General features: G+C 30.4%; 2 protein-coding genes across 3 annotated transcripts; both read left to right on the plus strand.

Annotated features, from left to right (window-relative positions):
* Nucleotides 1–8,055: 8,055 nt before the first annotated feature.
* On the plus strand, nt 8,056–11,750 carry LOC133670587 (proteasome subunit beta type-7-B). 2 transcript variants are annotated; one of them, XM_062091109.1, is made up of 9 exons: nt 8,056–8,342; nt 8,994–9,135; nt 9,281–9,377; nt 9,467–9,536; nt 9,633–9,737; nt 10,004–10,102; nt 10,198–10,285; nt 11,103–11,229; nt 11,438–11,750. In XM_062091109.1, the coding sequence occupies exons 1-8, from the start codon at nt 8,199–8,201 to the stop codon at nt 11,180–11,182; spliced, it is 825 nt and encodes a 274-aa protein (XP_061947093.1). In that variant the 5' UTR covers nt 8,056–8,198; the 3' UTR covers nt 11,183–11,229; nt 11,438–11,750. The 2 variants fall into 2 exon arrangements, with proteins under 2 accessions (XP_061947093.1, XP_061947092.1); XM_062091108.1 differs by lacking the exon at nt 11,438–11,750 and having other exon boundaries at nt 11,103–11,403.
* An 8,572-nt stretch (nt 11,751–20,322) lies between these two features.
* Nucleotides 20,323–24,366, plus strand: LOC133670428 (uridine kinase-like protein 5). Its single transcript, XM_062090924.1, is given in 14 exon segments — nt 20,323–20,546; nt 20,667–20,758; nt 20,866–20,935; nt 21,033–21,148; nt 21,289–21,385; nt 22,171–22,250; nt 22,496–22,690; nt 22,857–22,940; nt 23,033–23,093; nt 23,308–23,368; nt 23,509–23,623; nt 23,626–23,764; nt 23,833–23,915; nt 23,999–24,366. Coding segments are annotated over 14 exon segments (1,452 nt in total). The 5' UTR covers nt 20,323–20,434; the 3' UTR covers nt 24,146–24,366.
* Nucleotides 24,367–26,835: the final 2,469 nt, after the last annotated feature.

Consider the following 26,835-nt stretch of genomic DNA (forward strand, 5'->3'; position numbering starts at 1 on the left):
AGGAACTTGCAAACAGAAGAAACATGTTTGGGTTTTTTTTTATCAAGGGCTTGAAATAGAAAAGGACATTGGTATCTTGATTCTTATAAAAAGTTTGATATGTAAGCACATTGAGGAACTCACAAATAAAGATATTTCAGAAAAGCCAATTAGGTGTTTGATCAAAGGTTTAGAGTGTAAAAATAACTTAGAAAGATCCATTGTATCAACTTTTAAAAGTGCAAGTCTCTGATAGCATAACACATATTGGAAAGCAAAAAAGGATGAAATGGCATAAGGGGGTGAAAGTGATCCTAGACCTATGAAGACCCTCAAACACTATTTGACCTTGTGAATTCCTTTTCTTTGATAGGCATAAAACTCAGCCTTCATTACGTGTCTTGAAAAGTTCATTCTAATCAAACAAGCAAGAAAGACTGATATATACACTCTCAAAATGTAAAGAACCATTCACGAGAGTCATGATAAAGTGAATAACTATTCGTCTTTATTGAGAAAATTCAAACACAAGACTTCAAATAAGTATTTGATCCTTTTTTAACCTAATGCAAAATGGGTCATCTTCTAAACTAATCACTATGATCAAATACCTTTCTTCAAAAACTAATACAAATCATGAAAGTTGCATGAACATAGCTATTTGACATGATATTGAAAAATCCCAGGCTTTCAAAAAGACAAAGTATATCTTGTGAAATCCTTGTTAGGGAAAACACCCTAAAATAAAACCTAAATATGTGTCACGTGTATTTGAGAAAACCACACAAAAAACAAAATTGTCATAAGACAATGAGTTCTAATGCATTTCTAATTAGGATAGTATTCATTATGGCCTATATACTTATAAAACAGAGAAGGCTAGAAAGGCATCTCAATGCTTAAGATTTGAAAGTAACTCGCACAAACTTGCTTGGGTAAACTGGGAAGATGAGACAGCAAAAGTAACCACCTTAGAATTACAACCTTCAACAATCAAAAGAAGAGATTGTGAACAAATAAGGGGGTCTATATTTCAAAAGGCATGCATTATATATGGTTTAACCTTAACTTTAAAATAGTGTTGGTGCAGGATTCATCAATTAAGAGGAAAGATAGTGAAATCTGCATGGGTGAATAAAAGTCAAGAAATGGCAAAGAAATATCATCCATATGATGTGGATAATTAAAGTCATAAGATAAGGCACTCATTTTAAGAGTTTACCCTTTAAGGGTATTTTATTTTGAATTTTGTTTTAGTAAAGTTTTGAAGAATTTTGATGAAGATCCTAGGTTGAATTTTAAAATGGGTAAGTTGCCTGTAAAAATAAATCAATTTCAAGAAAGCATGGATGCTTGTTGAAGTTCCTTTTAGAATTTAAAAAGGGTAGGTGACCCACGAAAATATGTCAACTTTTGAATTTCAAAATGGACAAGCTGTCTGTAAAAATAAACTCATTTCAAGGAAGCATGAATGCTTGCTAGAGTTCTTTTTGGAATTTGAAAAGGACAGGTAGCCCGTGAAAATAAACTAATTTTAGGAAGCATGAATGCTTGTTGAAATTCTTTTTAGAATTTGAAAAGGGTGGGTCGCCTGTGAAAATAGGGCGACTTTTGAATTTCAAAATTGGCAAGTCGCTTGTGAAAATAGATCAATTTCAAGGAAGCATGAACACTTGCTGAAGTTCTTTTTTAAATTTTTAAAAGGGTAGATCGCCCGTGAAAATAAACTAATTTCAAGAAAGTATAGATGCTTGCTGAATTTTTTTTTGGAATTTGAAAAGGGTAAATCACCTGTGAAAATAGACCAACTTTTGAATATCAAAATGGGCAAGTCACCTGTAAAAATAAACCAATTTTAGGGAAGCATGGATGCTTGCTGAAGTTTTTTTTGGAACTTGAAAGTGACAGGCCACCCATGAAAATAGGTCAACTTTTGAATTTCAAAACGGGCGGGTCGCCCGTGAAAATAGATCAATTTCAGAGAAGTATTGACGCTTGCTGCAATTTTTTTTTAATTTTAAAATAGACAGGTCACCCATGAAAATAAACCAGTTTTTTTAATTTTAAAATCAAAGTCTTTAGATGGGTGGATCACCTAGTAAGTCAAACAAACATTTTTTCTTTACAAGTTTACTATGCAAAACCTTGATGAGATTTTATTCCGTAAATATTGTAAAGAGAGAGCATTTATTGTTACCCATTTTTAACCCACAAAAAAAATTAAGAAAAGGAAAGGGAAAAATGGAAAAAGAAAATCCAAAAATATAAGAGGATACACATAAAGAAAGCCTAGAAGATTGTCCAAGTTTATAGTAAAGGACCAAAATAACAAATGAAAAAGTCAGAGGACTAGATTGTATAAGATTAGCAAAATTAGTGACCCAGTTTTGATTGACAAAAGACCCATTCGGTAAAAATATTTTTATTTAGGCTAAAGAAATACAAATTTGGATGAGTAAGGACTTAATGAGAATTTTAGAAGGCCTAATTAATTTATTGTGGACTTAATTGCAAACAAAATCAGTTTTTTTAGTCAATTTGAGTGTTAATTGGAAGAAATTAAAGTTTAGGGATTGAAATTGAACTTTGAAAAGTTTAATTGGTCAAATTTTGGGCTTAATTATAAAAAAAATAAAGTTTAATAGCCAATTAGGGGCTTGATTGAAGAAACTCAAAACCAAGGACCAAATCATAAAATATGCAAGACTTCAAGGACTGAAATTGATCAAATCATGGGTTAAATTAAAGAAAATTAAAAGTTTAATTGTCAATCAAGAGTCTAAGTGCATAAATCGAAAACCAAGGACTATGATGCAAGTAGCGCTAAACTTCGGGATTGATTATTGAGTTTGACAGGGATGAAATTAAAAGTTTGAGAGGTAATTATGGGTGCAATTAAAAGTAATTGGAAGAATAAGGACTAAAATGAAATATAATCAGATCCCAAATTAAAAACCCTAATTTCTAGGGGTTTAACCTAGACGACACATCGTTCACCCACTGTTTATCTCCTTCCTTTGCAGTTTAGGATGATTGGGTTAACACTATTCGAGAGTTTGTTATGGAGTTTTGGATCTCCAAATGATACGAGGGTTTTTGCAAATGGAAGAAAATATCACCTCTACAACTATATTTCCATAAAATTAAACGTTTATATCTCAATTCTTCTATAGAAATCTCCAACATCATATCCCTAATTAGCCATCATTGTATTTTCCTATTATAAGCTGATCAAGTTTGCATCTTTAAACAAATAAATGTAGAGCTACAAACCTCCAAATAGAGTAAAGATTGATCCAAACAAAAAGTGCGCTTCTCTTTTTTCAAGTTCATTGGTCTTTAATGATGTTTTTTTATGTTTTTTTATTTTTTATTTTGTTTTGATTTAAATCTTTGTTATGGTTTAGTTTTGGTTAAACCTTGTTTTTTGGTTCGGTTCGTGGTTGGACTAGTGTTTTGGGTTGACCCGATCAAGTCAAAACTAGGTCAAATACTTAAGGCTTTGTTTGGATTGTTACTGTTTTGATAAAATGAATTCTGGCTTAAAAGCGTGTTTGGAAAACATGTCTTTAGGCTTGTTTTAACAGTTTTGTTTTGAACAAAAATATTGTTTTGCCATAAATTACCCTAAAAAAATTAAACAAATTGATTTTTGTTTGTTGCATACTGTCCAATTCTTATAAAAATTGCATTTCTATTTATAATAAAAAGAGAAAAAAAATTAGCATGGTTTTAGAAAAATACATGTGTTAATTTTCCTTTGTATTTTTTGGAATATACACTAAGTTTGTAAAATTCTTTAAGGATATGACCAATATTTCAATAACTCTAAAATTTTAATTCATGAAAATTAATGGTCAAAATCCTAATATAAATGTTGGACTTATAAGTAGGCTAATATTTATATGTGTTTAATAACATAATGAAATCTAATGTAATACAACTCTAAGTAGGTATTGTTCCCTTAAAAATAGAGATTAATAATAAAATCTCTCTAATTTGTAATTGATGATTGGGTAGATTAGTTTGTTTACCATCCAAATATTATGGACCAGCCTTGCCTGTCTATTAGTGCCTAAACTCAACAATATCCATGGTTATAACTAACAAATCAAAATATAATAGAATTGAACCTAGCCATGAACTCGATCGTGTGATGTGTTGCTGCATGCGGGGTGATTTTTGAAACTTATTTTTATTTAATTATTTGATAATCATATTATTTTTAAGAATTAAAATGATTGATCGTATTGATCATTGTGAACTTATGAATTGTATATGGTCAGCTTTTTTGAACATAATTTATTGTATTGATTGTGTAAGTATTTTATATGCTTTTTTAATATTTATTTCCCTAAATTTTTAGGTTTTGTTATCAGAAAACTTCACTTTCATGTTATGGATAGTAAGATAATTCATGCAGCATGTATGGGAGCAGCTGTAACTGTGATAGCTACAGGGGTAACTATTATTGAACAAGAAAGAAATAGAATTTATATACCAAGAGAACCACGTATCAATGCAATTGCTTAATGAGAATTCTATATTGACATCATTTTGAATCGAGGAGATAGACATTACATTGAATAAATTCGTATGAAACCTGTTGTCTTTTCTAGATTGTGTGATGTTCTCACAAGTCGTGACCTATTACGATCAACTCAAAATGTGTCTATTAGAGAGCAAGTAATTGTGTTCTTACAAATTGTAGGCCAAAACCAAAGATTTCGTGTTATTAGTGGTATATACTATAGGTCTATTGAAATTATCCATCGTTACTTTAGAATTGTTTTAAAAGCAGTTCTTAAGTTATACAAACACCTTATTAAAGATCCAGAGGATACAGTTCCACCAGAGATAGTGAATAATCGAAGATTCTATCCTTATTTTAAGGTATGAAAACAATAACAATATTTTTATACATTAATTAATTACATCCAGAAGAAAAGGTTATAAATTATTTTTTCATGTTTATATAGGATTGTGTGGGAGCAATTGATGGTACCCATGTTTCTGCAAATGTTCCTATTGAGATTCAAGGAAAGTTTCAAGGTCAAAAAGAAAGAACAACACAATATTTTAGCAGCTATAACTTTTGATTTGAAGTTTATATATGTTTTAGCTGGCTGGGAAGGAAGTCCCCATAATTCACGGGTTTTAGGTGATGCATTATCAAGATCTAATGGTCTAAAAATTCCAGAAGGTATATAATAAAGTATGTATTATATGCAATAAACATATAAAATGTTTTATTACGTAAAGATAGTAATAGGTTTTTTTTTTAATTTGTAGGGAAATATTATCTTAATGATGCTGGTAACGATATTCGAAAAGGAATCATTTCTCCTTTTCGTGGAGTTCAATATCACTTGAATGAGTTTACAGAACGTTCACTAGAAAATGAAAATGAGCTATTTAATCTTTGACATTCATCATTGAGAACCGCTATTGAGCGAGGGTTTGGTATTTTGAAAAGTCGTTTTAGATCAATTGATAGAAAATCTTTTTGGTCTTATAAAACACAAGTAGATGTTGTGTTTGCATGTTGTATTATTCATAATCACATAATGAGAGTTGATTCTTATGACTTTCTTATGGAAGAAATATGTTCAGAAAGTGAACCAATTAGACGAACAATCAACTTAAGTCAATGGGAGGAAAGGGAAGAGAATAGGGAGTGGATAACAAAAAGAGAAATGATTGCATCAACCATGTGGAATGATTATAACACTCAAAGAAACTAGTAATCGAGTGTTAATTATATGTGTTTGTTTTTATTGTGTCTTGCTTGAATTTGTATTATCTTTGTTATGTATTTGGAGTAGATGTTGACTTTATTATAAGTTCTTATGTATTTTATGTATTCTCTTTTAAAGCTTAATTGTAGTTTTTATATGAAATTTATTAAATCTATATATTATATGATTTTATTGTGTATAAATTTGTAATTTCTTTTTTATAAAAATGAGTTCCACACAGAATAAAAAATGCAAGGGCAAGCACTTCACATGGTCTAACCCTATGTCTCACATGTTACTTGACATATTAGCTGAGGAGGCACTTAAAGGAAGCAAACCTTCTTCCACCTTTAAAGCAGAATCTTTCGTTAAGGTGGCTACATAAATCATTCAAAAGTTCAACGTGCAATGCAGGCCTAAGCATGTGGACAATCATCTCAAGACTGTGAAAAAAAAAGGGGAATAATAAAAAAACAAAAACTTAAAAGTGGCTTTGGTTGGGATGATTGTTTGAAGATGATTACAACTTTGAAAGATGTATATGATGAAGAAGAAAATGTATGATAAATATTATACTCTTTATAATTTTTATATTTACTTTTGTTTCTAAAATGTTATACAATGAACTAAAAAATTGCATATTCTAAACTTTATGAACAGGCACATCCCAATCATGACAAATATCTCAACAAAAAACTTGATATATACGAGGCAATGACAATTGTTGTTGGAAAAGACATGGCAACCGGAAATTATGCCAAATCATATGCTGATGTCAACTTGGAAGAGAACACTGAAGAGCAATCACTTTCAATTGAAAATGAAGGGGAATATGAAGAAACTTCTAAGAGAAAAGAGATATCTTCCTCTAGTACACAAAAGAGGCAACATAGGAAGAGAAATCGCATGTATGAAGATGATGGTGTTGAAAAGTTGTCTAAACAGATTGGAGATGTAGCACTTACAATTTAAAGCCTCAGTAAAAATCAACTTGATGTTAATGCGCTGTATACGGAAGTGATGAAAATTGAAGGCTTTGATGAGATCACTCTTGGGGAGGCATTTGATCACTTGGTTCAAAATGAAATGTTGGCAAAAGCATTTATGGCAAAAAATGTTAATTTGAGGAAAATTTGGGTTCAGAATTTTATGAACCAACATTACTACAGACTTGCTTGCTAAGATGATTTGATTATGATAAGAAACTATATATTTGTTATTTAACAAGTATGTTTACTTGTTTAATTCGGTTTAACATGTTTATGTTTGTTAATTTGAACCAATATGTATGTATATGACATCAAAACTTAATATTTATGCATGACTATGTTTGATATTAGATATTTATATTTATTTCTCGATGTTTATTTGATATATATTAAAGGGATATTAAAGGGATAATTGTCTATACTCGTAAAAAAAAGATCTTTATCCAAAAAACCCATAAAAATATTTTTGTATTTATTTATCTTTTAAAAAAATCTTCATACAAAAAAAAAACCCAAATACTAACTCTTACTATAAACTAATTTGGCTTTCTTCATATGAAAAAAAAACATATTTTAAGCTTTTAAAATTAAAAAAAAAATTAATAGTTTTTATTTATGAAAATTTTTTTATGGTTATATCTCTATAATATTATATGACATATATAGTTATATTTTATAAAATAAACTATATATGAATATAAGATATAATTAAAAAAATTCATCATTACACTTTTTTAGATTTTATTCTTTTGTTGTAAGTGATTAAATATTTTTCATATATTAGATAAATTTGAAAAAAAAATTTAATTCATTAATAAATTATTTTCCAGTTCATTTTTCATAATATAACCAAACACTGAAAAGTATTTTCCAGTTCATTTTCCATTACACTACTAACATCAAAAAATACTTTCTAGGAATTTACTTTCCTCAGAATTCACATTTCAAAAGGAAACTACTTTCCTACAAACAAACAGAGGCTTAGTGTTTGTTTTTTATTTACATTGTTTTTAAAATTGATTTTTAAACTGTTTTTATCTATAAAAAAATATAATTAATACTTTTATATATTTTAATTTATAATTTTATTGTGCTAAAATAAAAAAATAAAATAAAAACCTAATTTTTTTTAAAAACATTTTCAATTAAAAAAACATTTTTCCCTCTCTAACCCGTTACCTAACAACCACTTACGACCCCATCCGATCTTATATATATATAAAAAACAAATACAGATAAAGAAAAGAAAAAAGAAATAGAAAAAGAAAAAGACAGACGTTTCTTGAAGCCTAGGTTAGAAATCGATGACTCATTGAAAACCCAAACCCAACTGAAAAAAGGTCACTCCAACAAAACCCCCCTCCCACCCCCCACCCCACCCCCCACCCCACCCCCCTCTCTCTCTCTCTCTCTCTCTCGGATACAATAAATAGTGACGACACCCAATTAAGCGTGACAGTGAGAATCTCCGATCCGATCAAGCTCGAAAAAAATGGCGAAATCTTGTGTAGATTTACCTGCTAAAGGTGGATTCAGTTTCGATCTTTGCAAAAGAAACGCTATGTTATCAGACAAGGGTCTCAAGCTTCCTCCTTTTAGAAAAACTGGAACTACCATTGTGGGTTTAGTTTTTCAGGTAACATCCTTTTATTATTTTTTTATAGACAATTGTGAAGCTCAACCCAGTTACTACTTTATTTTCTGGGTTATCGCCTTTTTAAAAAAAATCTTCAGTCAACTTGATTGGTTGAGTTATGGAGTTAGGGGTTTTTTCAGGTTAGTTTGAGACTGACCCCTTTTTCTTTTTAAAGGAATTTGTTTTAGGGGTAGTGATGTTGTGTTTGGTTTCGCCAGTTGAGATTTTTGATTTGGTTATTAATTGATTTTTTGCTAATAATTTTATCTAATGATCGAAAAAAAAGGGTTACAATGCTGTTAAAGAAGATTCCCCCGTATTTTTCTTACATAGATTATATATTGATTAGCATATCTTTTTCAAATTCTTGAATGAGCTCTCTGTTGTATCAATGTGTTCGTGGCTAGCTGTTGTGTAATTTGTAACTTGTTCAAAAAAGCATGCTGCTTTCTATTCTCTTAAAGTTTAGGATCGTTTGTGGTCTCCTTTGCTTGAGTTTTGGGACTGCTTTGTTGGATGGTCCATGTTTTGGGAAAAGACTTGACATCTTTGGGTGGATGTTGAAACCTCAGCAAAAGATAGAAAATTAAATTTGTTGCACAATTGATTTATGTATATAATCTTTTTCTTTGTTTAACAATTTCTACGTAGGATGGTGTCATTCTTGGAGCAGATACAAGAGCGACAGAGGGACCCATAGTTTGTGATAAGAATTGCGAAAAAATACACTACATGGCACCCAACATATATTGCTGTGGAGCAGGAACTGCTGCTGATACAGAAGCAGTAACAGGTACTTTCAGAAAAAAATTAGGTGTAGTTCTGGTTCTATGTAGAACTTTGTACTAGAAGTGCTGGATGCATAACTGGTTACATCTTTTCTCCTTTTCTAATGTTACTAAAGCTAATGCAATGCAATGGTGCTTGCATTTGTGTAGACATGGTCAGCTCACAGCTGCAATTACATCGTTACCATACTGGTCGAGAGTCGAGGGTTGTTACAGCACTGACTCTTCTTAAGAAGCATCTTTTCAAGTTGAGTTCTCTTGTTTCAAACTTATGTGATTTGCCATGTATCTCTTTATAGTGAGTGTATATTCCTGACAGCTTAATGCTTTTTCTAGCTACCAAGGTCATGTCTCGGCTGCTTTGGTTCTTGGCGGGGTTGACTGCACTGGGCCTCATTTACACACTGTGAGTTCCACTACTTAAGAGGCATTTGTGCTGGAACTATTCTTTTGGCCTGGACTTTTCTTTGATATCCTGCCAATGCAATGGCTTATTTTACAGATATATCCCCATGGGTCAACTGACACTTTGCCATTTGCTACAATGGGTTCTGGTTCTCTTGCTGCAATGGCTGTTTTTGAATCAAAGTACAAAGAAGGCCTTAGTGTAAGTTAGATTTTCTATGGAAGGTTTAGATGCCTGGGTGTGAAGAACTAAAAATTTTAATACAGTATTACTCTTCATAATCATCCATAAATAGTGTTAGTTTAATGTTTGAATTCCACAGAATATGTTTATGATTGACAACATGAGATTGTTAAGACTAAAAATACTGTAGAAAGGATCAAAGAACAAGGAAAAAGTAGTCTATCCCATATATTCTTTTACATCATTGCTTCCCATTTATTCCAAACAATAATGTATCCTTGTAGAGAGATGAAGGAATTAAGCTTGTGAGTGAGGCTGTATGCTCTGGCATATTCAATGACTTGGGAAGTGGAAGCAATGTTGATGTTTGTGTTATAACAAAGGTATGTTATTTCAATCAGTCCCCATCGCTATTTGTTGAAAGATGTCTTGAGCTCAAATTGATGAAAGTTCTCCATCGAAATTCTTGATGTCACAGGGGCACAAGGAATACTTGAGGAACCACATGTTGCCAAATCCTCGTACCTATGTCACTGAACGAGGGTACTCTTTTCCAAAGAAGACCGGTTAGTATTATGCATTCTCTTGCCTTTTGTAAATATGTCTCCATTTTTAACCAGACCAGCATTGTACTATTCAAGACTACCATCATACTTGCACTAAAACCTATGCTTATAGAGGAATAGCTAGCCTTTAAATGCTTTGACCATTCTCTCTGAAATGGTAAACACTAGAGCCATAACTTATTTTCATTGTCTCAAAATCTTATCTACTCTCTTTCTCTCTATCAAGAAAGTTAAATTCAAGACCCGTAGCTTTTTTCAATTGTCTCATGTTCTCGTCCTATGTTTCTTTTCTGGAGTTCATCAGTTCATCAATTGCCAATACCTTAATTTTTAGATATTGACCGTGTTGATTACATTTTTATGTTCTTTTGCTTCCTTTGTGATGCTTCTCCTTTATCAAACTGGTGTACTAGGATTCACCCACCAGTCAGTGCTTTATTTTTCTAATAAAATACTATAGATCCCCAAAAAAGAGGGAAAAGAAGAATCCCTGTTACTTAAGACTTGCCCTGTGCTTGCTATTTCTTACTTTCCAAAAGAGTTGAAACAAAGTACCATAGCTTAGCATGTTTCTAAGTATTAGAGGTTGGACATGCCTTTAGTACAGTGCATCAAACTCTGGCTGCTACTGAAAGAAAATAAAATGTGAATTATCTAATCCTCAGAATAGTGTTCTAGACTTCAAATGTTGTCTTGTCAGTAAAAAAGTGTAGTTGAGTCCTGTAATTACCCCTGTTTGTCTTCCCAAGCAAATACTGTTTGATTGTTTTGGAAGTTTGTAATTTGTTGGTTAATTTTGCTATTTGTCTTGTTACAGAGGTTCTCATGACAAAGATTACTCCCCTGAGGGAGAGGGTTGAAGTGATTGAAGGAGGTGATGCAATGGAAGAAGAGTAAATAATCATAGCAATCAAGAGGACACAGTAGAGATTTTTCCAACTCCGGTATGGTCTTTGTGGCCGCTGGGATGGATGTCCTTTATAATGTCCAGTTTCGAAACCTCATTGACTTTAATATTGAAATGTTGCTGGGCTTGGCTTCATGCTACGCTCCTGGAGAGTTGCTGTTTTGTAATTTATATATTTTTTTTAATTATTGCTCTAACTCTTTGAATGCAATTGGAACCTCCTTTGCTCTTCTCATTCTTTGAAGTTGCTGGAGGAATGAAGAGTTGTCTTGTAGTCGCTTGGCCTGTGTGATGATTTCACGGAGAAGGGAAGGAAGCAGCGCAGGAGAGCATTATCTTTAGGGAGGGGAGGGGAGGGGAGGAATCTGAACTTGATGGACAATTAATTGTCGAGGGATTTAAGGGAACTCTTCCCCGCCCAACCCATGAAAGAGTGGATGCTTCGCAAATAATTGTTCTCTCTTTTATCATGGTGGTACAACAAAATTGCATTCAAAACTAGTTATTTAAACCAAAAAAGTAAATAAATAAACTAAACGAATTAAGTACTGATGCCAATAGCCAAACTGGTTTTCTATTTCCAGCGAAACTGGTTTTCTATTTCCAGCGAAACTGGTTTTCTATTTCTCCAAGTTTAAAGTTTATTATTTTAAAATTAAAATAATTTTTTAAAAAAAAATTATTTTTAACAACATTATATTAAAATTTTTAAAATATAAAAAAATTAATTTTTTTAAAAAATATAGTTTTTATGACGTTTCCAAACAATTTCAGTGGTTGGAATTTTGATGGTCACTTTATTTCATAAGCTTCCCGATATGCATGCCCGCGAGTTGCCGCGGGCTTATAAAATATATATATTTAATAGTGCTATAATTGTGAACCAACGCTAAATAAGTAATAGAAACTAAAGGTATGATGGAGCCAATATTTTATGATGGAAAAAAAAAAGTTGTGTTGGTGATCAAAACTTAGAGACTGAACAAAATGATCTGTAGCAATCCATAGTGTTTTGGGAGAAAAGATACAGTGTTTTCGCCACATGATTTAACTTTTTTGTTAATAAAAAGCAAAAAAAATTACAAAGCTAAATTCTTTACCAACTTAATATTAAAAAAAACCAACAAAGATAATTTTGGAAGGAAAAAAACCCATGAGGAAAAACGTTGTAGCAATTGACAATGTTTTGTGAGGAAAACTACAATGTTTTCCCCAATAAAATAAAATAAAAAACCATTTAGAGAAATACTGTAGCAATCCATAATGTTTTGTAAGAAAAACTACAACGCTTTTCCCATATGATTTAGCTTTATTGTAATTATAATTCTTAATCAACTTAATATTAAAAAAAAATGGATAAAGATAATTTTGGAAAAATAATAATAAAATCATATGGGAAAACACTGCAATAATTCACAATGTTTTAAATAAAAAAAATTATAATGCTAAATTTTTAATCAGCTCAATATTAAAAAAATCAAATTGATAGAGACAATTTTAGGAAAAAAATATTAAAAAAAACACAAAAAAGAGGAAAAAATCATGTTGGAAACACTGTAGCAATAGATAGTGTTTTGTGATGAAAGGTACAGTGCTTTCCCACATGATTTAACCTTATTTGTAATGACTTGTAATTGTAATTTTTAACAATGTTTTGTGAGGAAAGCTACAATGCTTTCCCCACATGATTAAGTTTTATTACAAAGTTAAATTCTAACCAACTCAATATTAAAAAAAAATCGACGAAGATAATTTTGGAAAAAAATATTACAAAAAAAAGAAAACACAAAAGAAATTGGAAAAAAAACTATGTGAGGAAAAACTGTATCAATCCATAGTGTTTTGTGAGAAAAAACTTGTAATTGCAATACTTAACCAACTTAATATTTAAAAAATAAAATTAACAAAGATAATTTTAGGGAAATACTTAACAAAACAGAAAAAAAACCATATGAGAAAAAACACTATAGCAATCCACAGTAATTTGCGAGGAAAGTTATAGTGCTTTCCTCACATATTGTAATTGTAATTTTTAACTAGCTCAATATTAAAAAATAAAATAAAATAAGATAATTTCAGAGAAAATCATAAAAAAACAAAAACAAAAAAAAAACTATGCGGAGAAACACTATAGCAATCAACAATGTTTTTTTAAAAAAATTACAAAACTAAATTCTCAATCAGCTCAATATAAAAAAAAATCAACAAATATAATTTTTTAAAAATAAAAAAAATAAAATAGAAAAACTATGTGGAAAAACACCGTAACAATTCACAGTATTTTAAAGGAAAAAAATTAAAAAGCAAAATTTTTAACCAGCTCAATATTTAAAAATTAAAATCAACAAAGATAATTTTTTAAAAAAAAGAAAAAAAAGAAAAAAGAAAAAGCAAAGTTGGAAAAAAAAGGAAAGCAATTTTGGAAAAAAAAAACAAAAGAAAAAAAACTGTGGTTTACTGTTGTAATCCACAGTGATTTAGGTGTACGGGAACAGTAATTCGCCCACACTATTTAAATATTGTTAATGCCCTGCAATAGTGTATTAAGATATCACCAACAGCTTTGCTCTGGCCTTCGTTAGAGGATATCAATCAATTGTGCCAAGGCACTAGGAAGAATATAGCCTTATTAGTTACAAAGAGTTGCAATACTAGTTTTATCTTCAACTTTATGGGAAAAACAATGTTTAGTTAAAATATTAGCATAGATTGTTTAGTTTTATTATCAAAAGTTGTTTACAAAAAAGAATTAGAGTTTAAAATTATAAGTGTGAAAAAAAAAACTCATGACAAACATGCTATCAATATAAATATAAAATATAAAAATTGTAACTTGCATACTAAGTATGGATCAAACTTGCAAATGATATGAAAATAAAATCCTAATATACATACTAATCATATAATATATCTAAGTATAAAATAAAAGGAAATAAAAATATTTACTTGTTAAAACACTTTGAATAATAAAACTTTTGTTATTGTCAATGATGTTTTGTCCTTAAAGATTTTATTTCTCCTTTCTTGGTACAAATGATATTTATAATAAGCCTCCCAAGTTTCCTACAACATTACCTTAGTTTAGATGTATTTTTAAACAAGGTCTTTGAACCAAAGTAAAAAAGATTCAATTATCTCTCAACAAAGTGAACCAAAGTTCTAGATTTTGAAAGGAAAACCAATGCATAAATCTAGAAAAAACATATAGGAAACTCTTGATAAGAATATGCCCTATAGTCAATCAGTTGGTTTCACGTAGCACTGGTTTTATTCATGTAGAACATATTTATTATTAATAAAGGCTTTCTTTATCTTTAATATTCATTTATATTTGATTAATAAATTTTATGTTTAATTAATTAATCTAGAGTAAAGATAAAGTTCATGGGACAAAAATGCTTTGCAAATGAAATTATAAAGTTGTTACAATTATGAGATTTCTATTGCATCAAAGTATTGTTCCTAAATATTCCTGGTCAATGCTCTATTAAGACTAGATCTTAATTAGAGTTGTTGAGAACGATACATATTATATTCCTTCCTTTATGAAAGGAAAAAGTTTTTCTCATAAACTGAGTTATGATGGATACTTAGAACTAAAATGTAGATGCTTGTTAGATGACATGTACACTGAACTGATCCACAAGAGAATTCTATATGGAAAAATCACCTATGTCCATGGAAAGACTCTCGTGATAGTTGTATAAGTAATCTTTAGATTTGAGACCACCAAATTATCTTATATAAGGAGTGTTATGCTTTGATCATGACCACACGTTATCCTAAACAAGGGTAACAAACGAGCATATATTGGGTATAAAATAAACTAAATGAAGGTATTTAAGTAATCAAGAGATGATTTATCACCCTAGGTGAATTAGAAAAAATGTTCCATCTGATTTCAAATAGTATTGATTGTGAAATTCTTAGCCAATGTGGAATGAATTTTGAAAAGAGTTTCAAAATCTTATTCAAATAATTAATGACTATAATGTTGATAACTAAAATTATTTAACAAAACAGATTTAGTCCATGCTATAATGTTTAAATTGGAACATTCATGATGAAAGGAAAATTATACCAAGAAATTAATTATTGAAAGGTTAAGTCAAACCACATATGACTTTTCTAATATTTAAGAGATCGTGATAAGTTATTAGGTATTGTACTTAATCTTCAAATATAAATCACAAATTAAATTGTTTAATTTATTTAATCTTATTTTATTTAGGAATATAATTTATATTTGGGTCAACTTATTATAGAACTTAATGGGCCATACACATAAGAACCATTGGTTATAAATTAAAATGGGATGATACAATCTCATGTGTGACTTAATTGTAAATAAATTTTAGAAATTAAAGATTAGAATATAATGAATACAAGGGATTACAATTCTAGATCTAGAAAAATCAAGTAGGGACTTGATTTAATAAATTTTTAAAATTATCCTAAAATAATATGTGATATTATTTAAGTGGCAAAGTTCTATTTTTTTTTAATTTATTTATAGGGTTTTAGGTTTCTCTATAAATAGAATGTTATACTTCTTATTTTCTAAGAAAAAAAATGAGGAAAGTACAATACAGAAACATCTAAAACAAAAAAGAAGATGGGGAAAGTACAATATAGTAACACCTAAAATAAAAAAAAAGAGCTAGCACTCTAAGGTATAACAATCTTTCTCTTCTAAAAGGGTTTAGGATATTTCTCTTTGGTAGTTTGTGTAGATTACCATCAGAGGTCGGACACTTGGATGCCTTGTGGTTTGCAACAACCCAGCCTTGAAGCAAATATTCAAAGTCGAAAAAACATCTGATTTTTAAGTAATCTTCACATAAACCCTAAACAACTCTAAATCTGTCTAATAGGACAATTGGATCTCCTAAAAAAATTTAAATTTACTATTTCCATTGTGTATATGTGTTTCAAGAAACCCAACAATGGTAATAGAGCCTTCATCAAACAATTAGGATTGTTGATTGCATGTTTTAATTGTTATTAATACTAATTGTGAATTAAATTTGTGTGCAAATTTATTTTTCCTAAAAATGTATTATTTTTCTCTCATGTCTTTTTAAAAGGTTTTAACTATTGTTCATGCCAAATTTGGATGGAATCCACCATTGAAATTAAAACAAATTGGTTTTAAATGGCTACTACCCTATGTTGCCACTAGGTGCATCGACAGCTCTACTGTCGTTGAAAAGGGCTGCTACCGATGTGGGTAGACCACGCCATCAATAATAGCTACAGTAGTAAGACTACTACAACAAAAAAAAAAAAGATAACTTGGGCAAAATTATGATTATGTCCCTGCTCTTTAGATTAGGGTATTTAGGTGTAGAATTACAATTTTGTCCCAACAACTTATATCTAATTATATCTAAGTAAATTTGGGGCAGAACCATAATTTTTCCCCTCCATGTATAAAATATTGATTTTATATTTTAAAATTAAAAATCTAAGTTAAATTAATTATAAAATTAATTATTCTAATTAGATTAGGATTTAGTTAAAATGTTTAATTAAATAGTGTTTAGAAAAATGATTTTTCTAAAGTAAAGAAAGCTTTTAAGCCAGAAATATTTTATTTAATTGATCCTAAAATAGTTTAGGTTATTACTATGAATTTTAATATTATTAATTTTCTTATTAAATTTTGAAAAATGGTTTTTCAATGAAAAATTTTATATTAAATACAATTTATTAAGTTTGGAAAATTATCAAATTTGATTTGGTTTAATATTTCTAAGTGTTAGAAATTTTATTTTAAAAATTACAGTTAAAGCAAATAATTAGAATTGAAGCATGCAATAATTTTATTATGCATATTAATATGTTCTTATGCATGATAAATGATTATGGACATTAAAGACCAATGTGATTGTATTTTTTATAGATGAATGGTTGTAATATTAAATAAGATTTGTGTGTCCTGCTTATTCTCTATTTTACTTCATGAGTTGTTCAATTCTCTTTTTTTTTTTATATGTAATTCTCCTCAAATATAACTCAAGGTTTCTTATTCAATTATATAAATGTTATGTAATTTAGAAATGTAGGAATTTAGATAGGAAAATTATTTTGTAATCCAAGATGAAGAAAGAATGGCGATAAATGATACAACCATGGTGTTCGCAAAGGACTTATAAAGATTTTCAGCAGCTACATAAGTTTTGACCACTTAATTCCTTTCAATGGCTTAAGGAATGTTTAGATATATCTATAATTATCCAATTAGAATGGCATGCTAAGGGTGTATGTTAATATATAATTGTTATGTATGATATATCAATTATGCCATGAAATGAGATCTAATTAAAATTGATAACAAATCCCTCATTAATATATTAATTCATTTCATTTATATTAGATGGTGAAATTCAAACTAGTGACTATTGATCATTAAATTTCTCAAAGAACTATCTTTATTAAAAAAAAATTAATCTATTAAATGAAGTAACAAAATATGATTTATATTATTTCATATCAATCCAAATTCAGAACTATTTAAGATAGTTATTGTTAGAGTATATGCCCAATAAGTAAAACATGGGTATACTTCTTAAAAGAAAATTTTAATGCATTTAATTGTTTTAAGAAGTTTAAGGCATTAGTTGAAAATAAAAGTGGTTATTCTATAAAATCATTAATGAAGGTAGTTGTGCTAATGTTACTAGTTCTACTCTTGTTAGCAAGTTGAACTTGAATTCTATTAAGCATCATAAACCTTATAAATCATAATGGTTGAAAGAATGTGGCAAAGTTAAGGTGACTAAGTCTTGATTTCATTTTCAAATAAAAGATGTTTAGTTGAGGTATTGTGTGATGTGGTTCCTATGCATGTGAGTCATTTATTATTGTTGAGCTTCCTGAAACACATAGACATAGCGAAAATGATAAATTTAAAATCTTTTCGAGAATCCCAAGGATCCCGTTAGACAAATATAAGGTTGTTTAGGGTTTATACAAAAATTACCTGAAGATCATTTTTTCTTTTCGGTTTTGAATATTTGTTTCAAGACTAGGTTGCCACAAACCACAAGTCGTCCAGATGATTGGTCCTTAACGGTAATCCACATGAACCACCAATGAGAAATCTTCTAAAACCTTTTAGGAGAGAAGGATTTCTATACCTTAGAGTGTTAACTCTTTTCTTTTGTATTTTATGTGTTTATGTATATTGTACTTCACTGTATTGTACTTCACTAACACTTTTCATCACCACTAATAGGAAATAAGAGTTATAGCATTCTATTTACAAGGAAATCTTAAAACCTTATAAATGACAAAATATCAATTTGTCCCTTAAATAATATCACATATTATTTTAGCCTAGTTTTAGAATTTTATTCATTCAAGTCCCTACTTAATTGTTTCTAGATCTAGAACTGCAATCCCCTGTATTAATTACATTCTAGTCCGTAATTTCTAAAATTTATTTAAAATTAATTTACACTTGATTAATTATCCCGTTTTATTTTTGGTTAATGGTTCTTATGTGTGTAACCCATTAAGTTCCCTGATAAGTTAGCCCAAATATAAATTACAATCCTAAATTAAATAGGATGAAATTAATTAAATAATTTAATATATTATCAATTCAACAATTGATTAATTTATATTTGAAGATCAAGTACAATGTCGAGTAATCTGTCATGATCCTTCAAATATTATGAAAGTCATAAGTGGTTTGACTTAACCTTTGAGTGATTGGTTTCTCTGTTTAATTATTATCCATTCATCAATAATATTTTGATTTGGATATAATATAGAGTATGTTTACTTTGTCAAATAATGTTTATTCTCAACACCATAGTCATTGATTATTTAAATAAGATTTGAAACTCTTTTTAAATTTTATCCCACATTGCGTAAAGATTGACAATCAATACTATTTAAGTAATCCTCTTTTGATTACTTAAATACCTTCATATTGTTCATATTATACCCAATATCTACCTATTTGTTACTATTGATTAGAACAACGTGTAACATGATTAAAACATAACACTCTCTATATAAGATATATTTGTGATCTCAAGTCTAAGGATCACTTACACAATCGTCACGTGAGCCTTTTCATAAAAACAGGTGATATTTTCATATGAAATTCTCATACGGGTCGGTTCAGTGTACATGTCATCCGATAAACATCTACATATTAGCTTTAGGCATCCTTTATACCCTAGCTTATGAGAACAATTGCTTATTTTCATAAATAAAAAAAAACATAATATGTACCAGTCTCAATAACTCTATTTAATATCTAGTTTTAATAGAGACGATGAGCATTTAAAAACAATGATTTGATGCAACAAGAATCTCATAATTATAACAACTTTAATTTTCTTTATAAAATATTTTTGTCCTAAGAACTTTAACTTTACCCTAGATTCATTAATCAAATATTTAATAAAAATTAAAGATAAATAAGTCTTTATTAATATTATATATATTTACATGAACAAAGTCAATGCCACATGTAAACAAACAACTGGCTACAAGATATATATACTAACAATTATTGGGTTGTCCTTGGTAGTTTGATAGGGAGGCAATGTTTGACAGGTTTGGAAATATGTATGCTATTATAAAAGATGGTAAAACCTAGAATCCAAACAAGTGTCTGATGATCAAATCAAATCAAATTGAAAAAGAAAAGTGAGGTTGATGGGAGAGAAAACTCCAATGAAAAGCATGGTGAGAAAAGAAGGTTAGATTCAAACACTAATGAAACGAAATTGAATTCAATCAATGAGTGGAGGTAAAATAAAAGGAAAGAAGAAAGTAAGTGTCTGAAGTAAGAGCTATGTAGATAAATTAAAAAAAAAACTTAATCTTTATGCCAGAGATGGTAATGTTAAATGTATTTTTTATTTTAATAAGTTAATGATTGTAATTTTATATAAAAAGATTTATTTGAACACTAACAATGTGGCTATTTGATTACGTGTTTTCATGAAGAGATTCCAAGTGGAGCTACAGAGAAATGATGATTTGGTGTCCGTTTAATGGCGCCACACGTGCGTGTGTTCCCGCGCATTTCGTTTCTTTCCGCATAACACGTTGTCAAAAAAGTGATGGGGGAAACATAACAGAAACAGAGCAACAACCTCAAGTTTCATTTTCAAGATCTATCTATTAATTATCATTGCGTCTGAAAGTGTTGAGCAATATCATTTGTATTTATTTTCTTATCACATCTTCATCTGGAATAGGATTGTAACTGAAGCATGGATTCTGAAATCCTATCTACACTTAATAACAACATCAAAAATCACTTGCCTGTCCAGTCAAATGGCTTGATATCAGCTCCAGACCCTCCTCAGCAGCCATTTGTAATTGGTATGTCTACGTTTCTTCTTCATCGTATATACTATTATGCATTCTACTACTTGCTACAACTCTGTAGTATTTTTGTTTGTAGATTTTCAATTTCCTGATGCTGAAAATGCATCTGTTCAGGTGTTGCTGGAGGTACTGCATCCGGGAAAACAACTGTGTGTAATATGATTATTTCTCAGCTCCATGATCAACGCGTTGTTCTTGTCAATCAAGTAATTTTGTTTTTCTCCTAAAACAGGCCAGTTATTTAGATGCTATTAATTTGAGATCAAACGAAACGAGTAATTTTGTCTGTTTTGATTTCCTTTTCTTCTTCTAGGATTCATTTTATCACTCCCTGAGTGATTCAACATTGACACAAGTTTATGATTATAACTTTGATCATCCTGGTAAGTATTCTCTTTATCAGATCATAAGGTTTATAGTTAATAAAGTTTATTGATCTCGTGAATTTCTGAGAGGTTTGGCATTGTGTTCGCTTTCCAGATGCCTTCAATACAGAACTTCTCCTTTCATGCATGGAGAAATTGAAAAATGGACGGGCAGTTGACATACCAAATTATGATTTCCAGACCCATAAAAGAATCGGTCCAGGATGGAAGGTATTTGGAATTTTGATGCGATTGCTTCAAAAGTAACAAATAGAAAATTCTTAACCAAACAGAAGTAAATGGTTTTTTCTCTCTTGATATTGAAGATGTTGATTTATAATAATGGTTTTTCTTCTTCTTTTTAATCACAGGTTAACCCTTCAGACATCATCATTTTAGAAGGAATTCTAGTTCTCCACGATCCTCGGGTTCGTGATCTAATGAACATGAAGATCTTTGTTGACACAGGTTCTTACCAACCATCATCTTATTCAAACATTTTGTCGATGGTCCTTGTCAAGAAAGCAATAAAGATTTTAAACATCCTTTGATTGTGTTGGACTGCTTATAAAATTGATCTTGACAACAGAAACTAGCTAACGTTGAATTGATTATATAGTTTCAATGACAACAACATATACGTGAAGAATAAGTTCAGCAAAAAAACTAATCTAGCATTGATAAAGAAAAGGATCAAAATGGTGATAAATTCATGAATCTTTGAACATTCCCCAATAACATCATTTACTGTATGATCAGTTTCAAATCTCTTCACAGTTCACACTACAGCCTAGTCATACTTTTAAAGATATTGTGAAAGAAAGTTTTCCCCCTTGGAAAAGCTTCTATATTCTTAAGACAACTGTGGGCTTGGTTTACTGAAAACATGCATTCAATCGGGTTTCCTCTGGCCCAAGTGTTGACTTCGGTACTTGTGATAAGTAATCTCCAGGTAAAAGTGATTTCCCTTTTATTACAAGGATGAATGCTCCTTCCTACCATATTCTTTTGTATTTCTTACATACAGAAATTCAGTAAAATACTCGGATTCTCTTTGGGGGGAAACATGCAAGTGATTCTGAGTTTATAGGGTAGGCTATGTAATCACAAGAAAAATTACTGATAAAATGCATATTACGTGCGAGGATCCAGAATTTTATACCACGTAACTAAATGTACATGATGCATGTTCATCTGTTTTTCGCTGAGAATGATCACCTACAAATAACCATCACCATAATTTCACAGTGCAGATTCTGACCTGCGACTTGCACGGAGAATTCAGCGCGATACTGTTGAAAGAGGGAGGAATATCCAGAACGTTCTTGACCAAGTCAGTGAAGTTTCTTGATTGCCTGAGATTTCTGTTGCTAGCTTCAATCAAACTTTTCATAATCAATGCTAAATGAAGTTCCTTAGTCGTACTGAAAATGGATATATGGAGAGTGTATCCTGTTTTTTATTCAGTTTCAGCTTAACATTGACAAGTATTTCCAGTTGTGGAATTACTATTCCACAAATTTAAGTAATATGGTTTTTAGATATTCCTCTTTCCAACCAGTTATCTATAATTTGCAGTACGCTCGATCTGTAAAGCCAAGTTTTGAAGAATTTATACTGCCATCAAAAAAATATGCTGACGTTATAATCCCTCGGGGAGGAGATAATGATGTTGCAATTGACTTGATAATACAACATATCCGTGCAAAGCTTGGCCAACATCATTTGTGTAAAATATATCCAAATGTTTCTGTTATACACTCAACATTTCAGGTAATACTGCTTTACTTGATTTACTGTTGCAATTTCTTCAGTAACTCATCAGTAAACCTTCTTTTTGTTATGAAGTTCTGTATGTATCAAAATTCTTGACTGGAAATTTTCATTCTTGAGTATGAGAGGAAACGGATAATTATCTTTAGTTTTGCATTTCATCCAGATGCGGGGAATGCACACACTCGTACGTGATGTCAAGACAACGAAGCATGACTTTGTCTTCTATGCAGACCGGCTAATACGCTTGGTAGATATCTCTCAATATTGAGAAATTTCAGAGATATAAACTGAGTTTTTTCGAATAACACAACATCATTTGTTTTTGTATCAATGTCTCAGGTTGTGGAGCATGGTCTAGGTCATCTTCCATTCACTGAAAAACAGATCACAACCCCAACAGGTAACTTCGGTTGCATCATTTGCTCCAAATTTCTGTCTGGCATATCCATACCAACAGCTATCCATGATTTTAAGATGCAATGTTTATGGAAGTTGACATCCATGCATGGGGCGTATCCTTGTCACCTGCAATTCAAGCTAAACTTTTCAGATTCCTCAGAACGAGGATAACTTTGAGATGGGATGTATTTATGTTTTTCTTTTCTGGCTTGCAGGATCTGTATACCCTGGAGTTGTTTTCTGCAAAAGATTGTGTGGGGTTTCAGTCATTAGAAGGTACGTGTTTCCTTTCCCCTGCATGTTGTCAGGAATATATCACATAATTAATTAATGTTTGCTGTTCTGAAGTAGCCTAATCTGTTATCCCTGGGAAACTCTCAGCATTAATGAATCCTAACAACTTCATTTCGTAGCAGTGGGGAGAGCATGGAAAATGCATTAAGAGCATGCTGCAAGGGCATCAAAATCGGTAAAATTCTCATCCATGGAGAGGGTAACAATGGACGGCAGGTTCGTGGAGGCAACTGTACCACATGCCCCATTCTCTCTCTTTATCTCTGTTGCATATAACTTTTCAAATCACCGCAATGTTGCTGCAGTTAATCTATGAGAAGCTACCCGCAGACATCTCAAGTCGGCATGTTTTATTGCTCGATCCAGTTCTTGCTTCAGGTTTGGAATTCAAACCCTACTTCAGTTACCCTTAAGAAGAGTGTTGTCTCACATCTATGCGTGATCAGGAAATTCTGCAGTCAAAGCGATTAACCTGCTTCTCAGCAAGGGCGTCGTAGAGTCTAACATCATCTTCCTTAATCTAATAGCAGTAAGTCATTCTGATGCTTGTTTTTGTCAGAAAATTCAACTGCATTTCCCTTGCATAATCTACCATAATTCAATGTCCTGCAGGCACCCCAAGGAATACATGTGGTTTGCAAGAAATTTCCAAAGCTCAAAATTGTGACATCGGAGATTGATGTAACATTGGATGAGGATTTATGTGTTATCCCAGGGATGGGGGAGTTTGGGGACCGTTATTTCGGCACAAACAATTAGGCATTAACAGGACAGGAGGACCTTCATCCATCTTCTATCTCCATTTTTTCTTCACTCCGCTTTCCTGTTTTTGTGATAATCGTCATATTCTGGTTAGGAAAGAAACAAGAATATGACGAATACAAGAAGATCGATGCTAGATTAGAGTATCAAGAAAGATTTTGGATGTTATTTCCTCAAATGCAGTTGTTTAACAATTGGATCCAGTATAATTTTTTTAATTACAATCCTCAAAAATCTGGAAGCCAGAAAAAGAGAAGAAAAGAAGACTTGCAGTCTCCTAACTTCTCAGCTGGCACAAAAGTTAAATGGTTTTTATACTGGTAACATAGACTTTATTGACATTAAGTTTCTCAGCTCAATTCAAGCCCTTGTAAAATATGTACCAGTGGAATTCACTCTGCTATAGAAAAATATTATAAAAAAAACTAAGAGGTATTAGTGTTTCATTGTTTGTATAGACTCGGAGTATTTGCGCTGCTGCATTGTAATTATATTTTTATTTTTTTAAAAAAATAAAAACAATGACATCATATTGATTGGGATAAATTATCTTCTCATATTTTTATTATAATAAAATAACTTAGTTACCTCTAAAAAAAAATAACTAAAATGATGTTCAAGGAATTTTTAGTATTTTTATTTTTTTAAATACAGTAAAATAAAAAAATTACATTTGAAAGCAAAAATTACTCAATTGATGTTAAGGGGCTTTTTCATGTTTTCAATATGGTTTTTTTAGTTATAATTAAGTTGGACTAGGGGTGATTGGGTAATTAAAAAAAATAAAAAAAAATATTATTTTAAAGTGTTAGTGCGTGCATCATTTTCGTGCCATTTAGGTCATGCGTGTGGCATCGCCTAGCAGCAAAAAACAAGCTCTTGTGATGGCATTTGAATCGTCTCAACATCCTCACCATTTCTAAGCAGAGTGTGTGGCCAACAGATCTCTAGTTTAACATCGATGATCTTTTCTAGAAACATCATATCAATTTCTTATTTAGATTTCAGTGGATTTAAATTTATTATTGAAGGTAAATATTGTTCCTTTTATATTAATGATATTTATTATGGATTTGGTCTTTATACAAATGGTTTGTATATCCTTAATTTAGAATTATCTATGTTCAATATAAACAGCTAAAAGAATACATTAACTAATAAATATCCATCATATTTATAGCATTATAGATTAGGTTAAATAAATAAATAATAATCTCTAAGTTATATATTTGATCATTTTAATTATTAATCATATGAAACTTGTGAAACTTCTTTTTTGGGAAAAATAACCAAATCATCTCTTATAGGTAAGAGTGAAAGAACTAATGAATTGTTAAGTTTAATACATATAAATATATGTGGACCAATGGCTATTTGTGCTCTTGGTGGATATACATATTTTATTACATTCACTGAATATCATTCTAGATATGTTTATATGTACTTAAAGAAACACAAATTTGAATTACTTGAAAAGGTTGAAAAAATTTAGAAAAACTAGAAAAAGTATCAATATACTTTCATCAGATCAAAATGGAGAATCATTAAGGTAAGAATTTCTAGATTTCTAAAAGATAATAGGATTCTTTCATAATAGATAACTCTTGAAACACCTCAATATAATAGAGTTTATAAAATGAGAAATCACATCCTATTGGATATAATGTAGTCTATAATGTGCTATATAGATCTTTCATTTTTTTTTTGGGCTATACCCTATAAGAAACTACTTACCTTTTAAATAGAGTTCCAACCATAATTATTAAACCCGGCTAAGGAGCTGAGTCACGGGTTTCATGGGTCAACTTAGGTCGACTTGGGTCAACCCGGATCAACCCAGAAAACTTAAAAAAAAATTAAATTTTTAATATTTATATGAAAAAATTAAGAAAATCCATGTAAATATAGGCTATACATATTGTAAATAATGAAATTTTAAAAAATATTTTAAAAAGTTTTTTTTTATCCCACATTAAAAAGATATTATGTTAAGCTTTTAAGTTAAAGTATTTAAACCAAAAAAGTTTCTTATCCCACATTGAAAAAATATAAATTTTTTCTTGGGAACATAGAGTATATATACTAATAGGTTTCAAATCTCACATTGAAAAAACATATTTTTTTCTTGTGAACATAGAGTATATATACTAATGTGTTTCAAATCTCATATTGAAAAAAGATAACTTTTTTCTTGGGAACATAAAATATATATACTAATGAGTTTCTAATCCCACATTGAAAAAATATAACTTTTTTCTTAGGAACATAGAGTATATATACTAATGGGTTTCAAATCCCACATTAAAAAGATATTATGTTATCCTTTTAAGTTAAAGTATTTAAACCAAAAAGTTTTTTATCCCACATTGAAAAAACATAATTTTTTCCTTGGGAACATAGAGTATATATACCAATAGGTTTGAAATCTCACATTTGAAAAAAAAAATTGGGTCTTGGCCGGGTCGCCCAGGTCACGGGTTGACCTGCCGGGTCGACCGAGTTTGACCGGGTAGTTGCACTGACCGATCTTTTGACAAACTCGGACCGGTCTAGCCCCCGGGTCAGCCGGGTCCCAGGTCGACTTGCCAAGTCGGTCCGGGTTTAATAACTATGGTTCCTACACAATTTGTTGATAAGATTTTATACGAGATATGAAAAGGTAAGAGACCAAACTTATCATACTTAAA

This window comes from Populus nigra, chromosome 13 (assembly GCF_951802175.1).
Source record: "Populus nigra chromosome 13, ddPopNigr1.1, whole genome shotgun sequence".
NCBI lineage: Eukaryota > Viridiplantae > Streptophyta > Magnoliopsida > Malpighiales > Salicaceae > Populus > Populus nigra.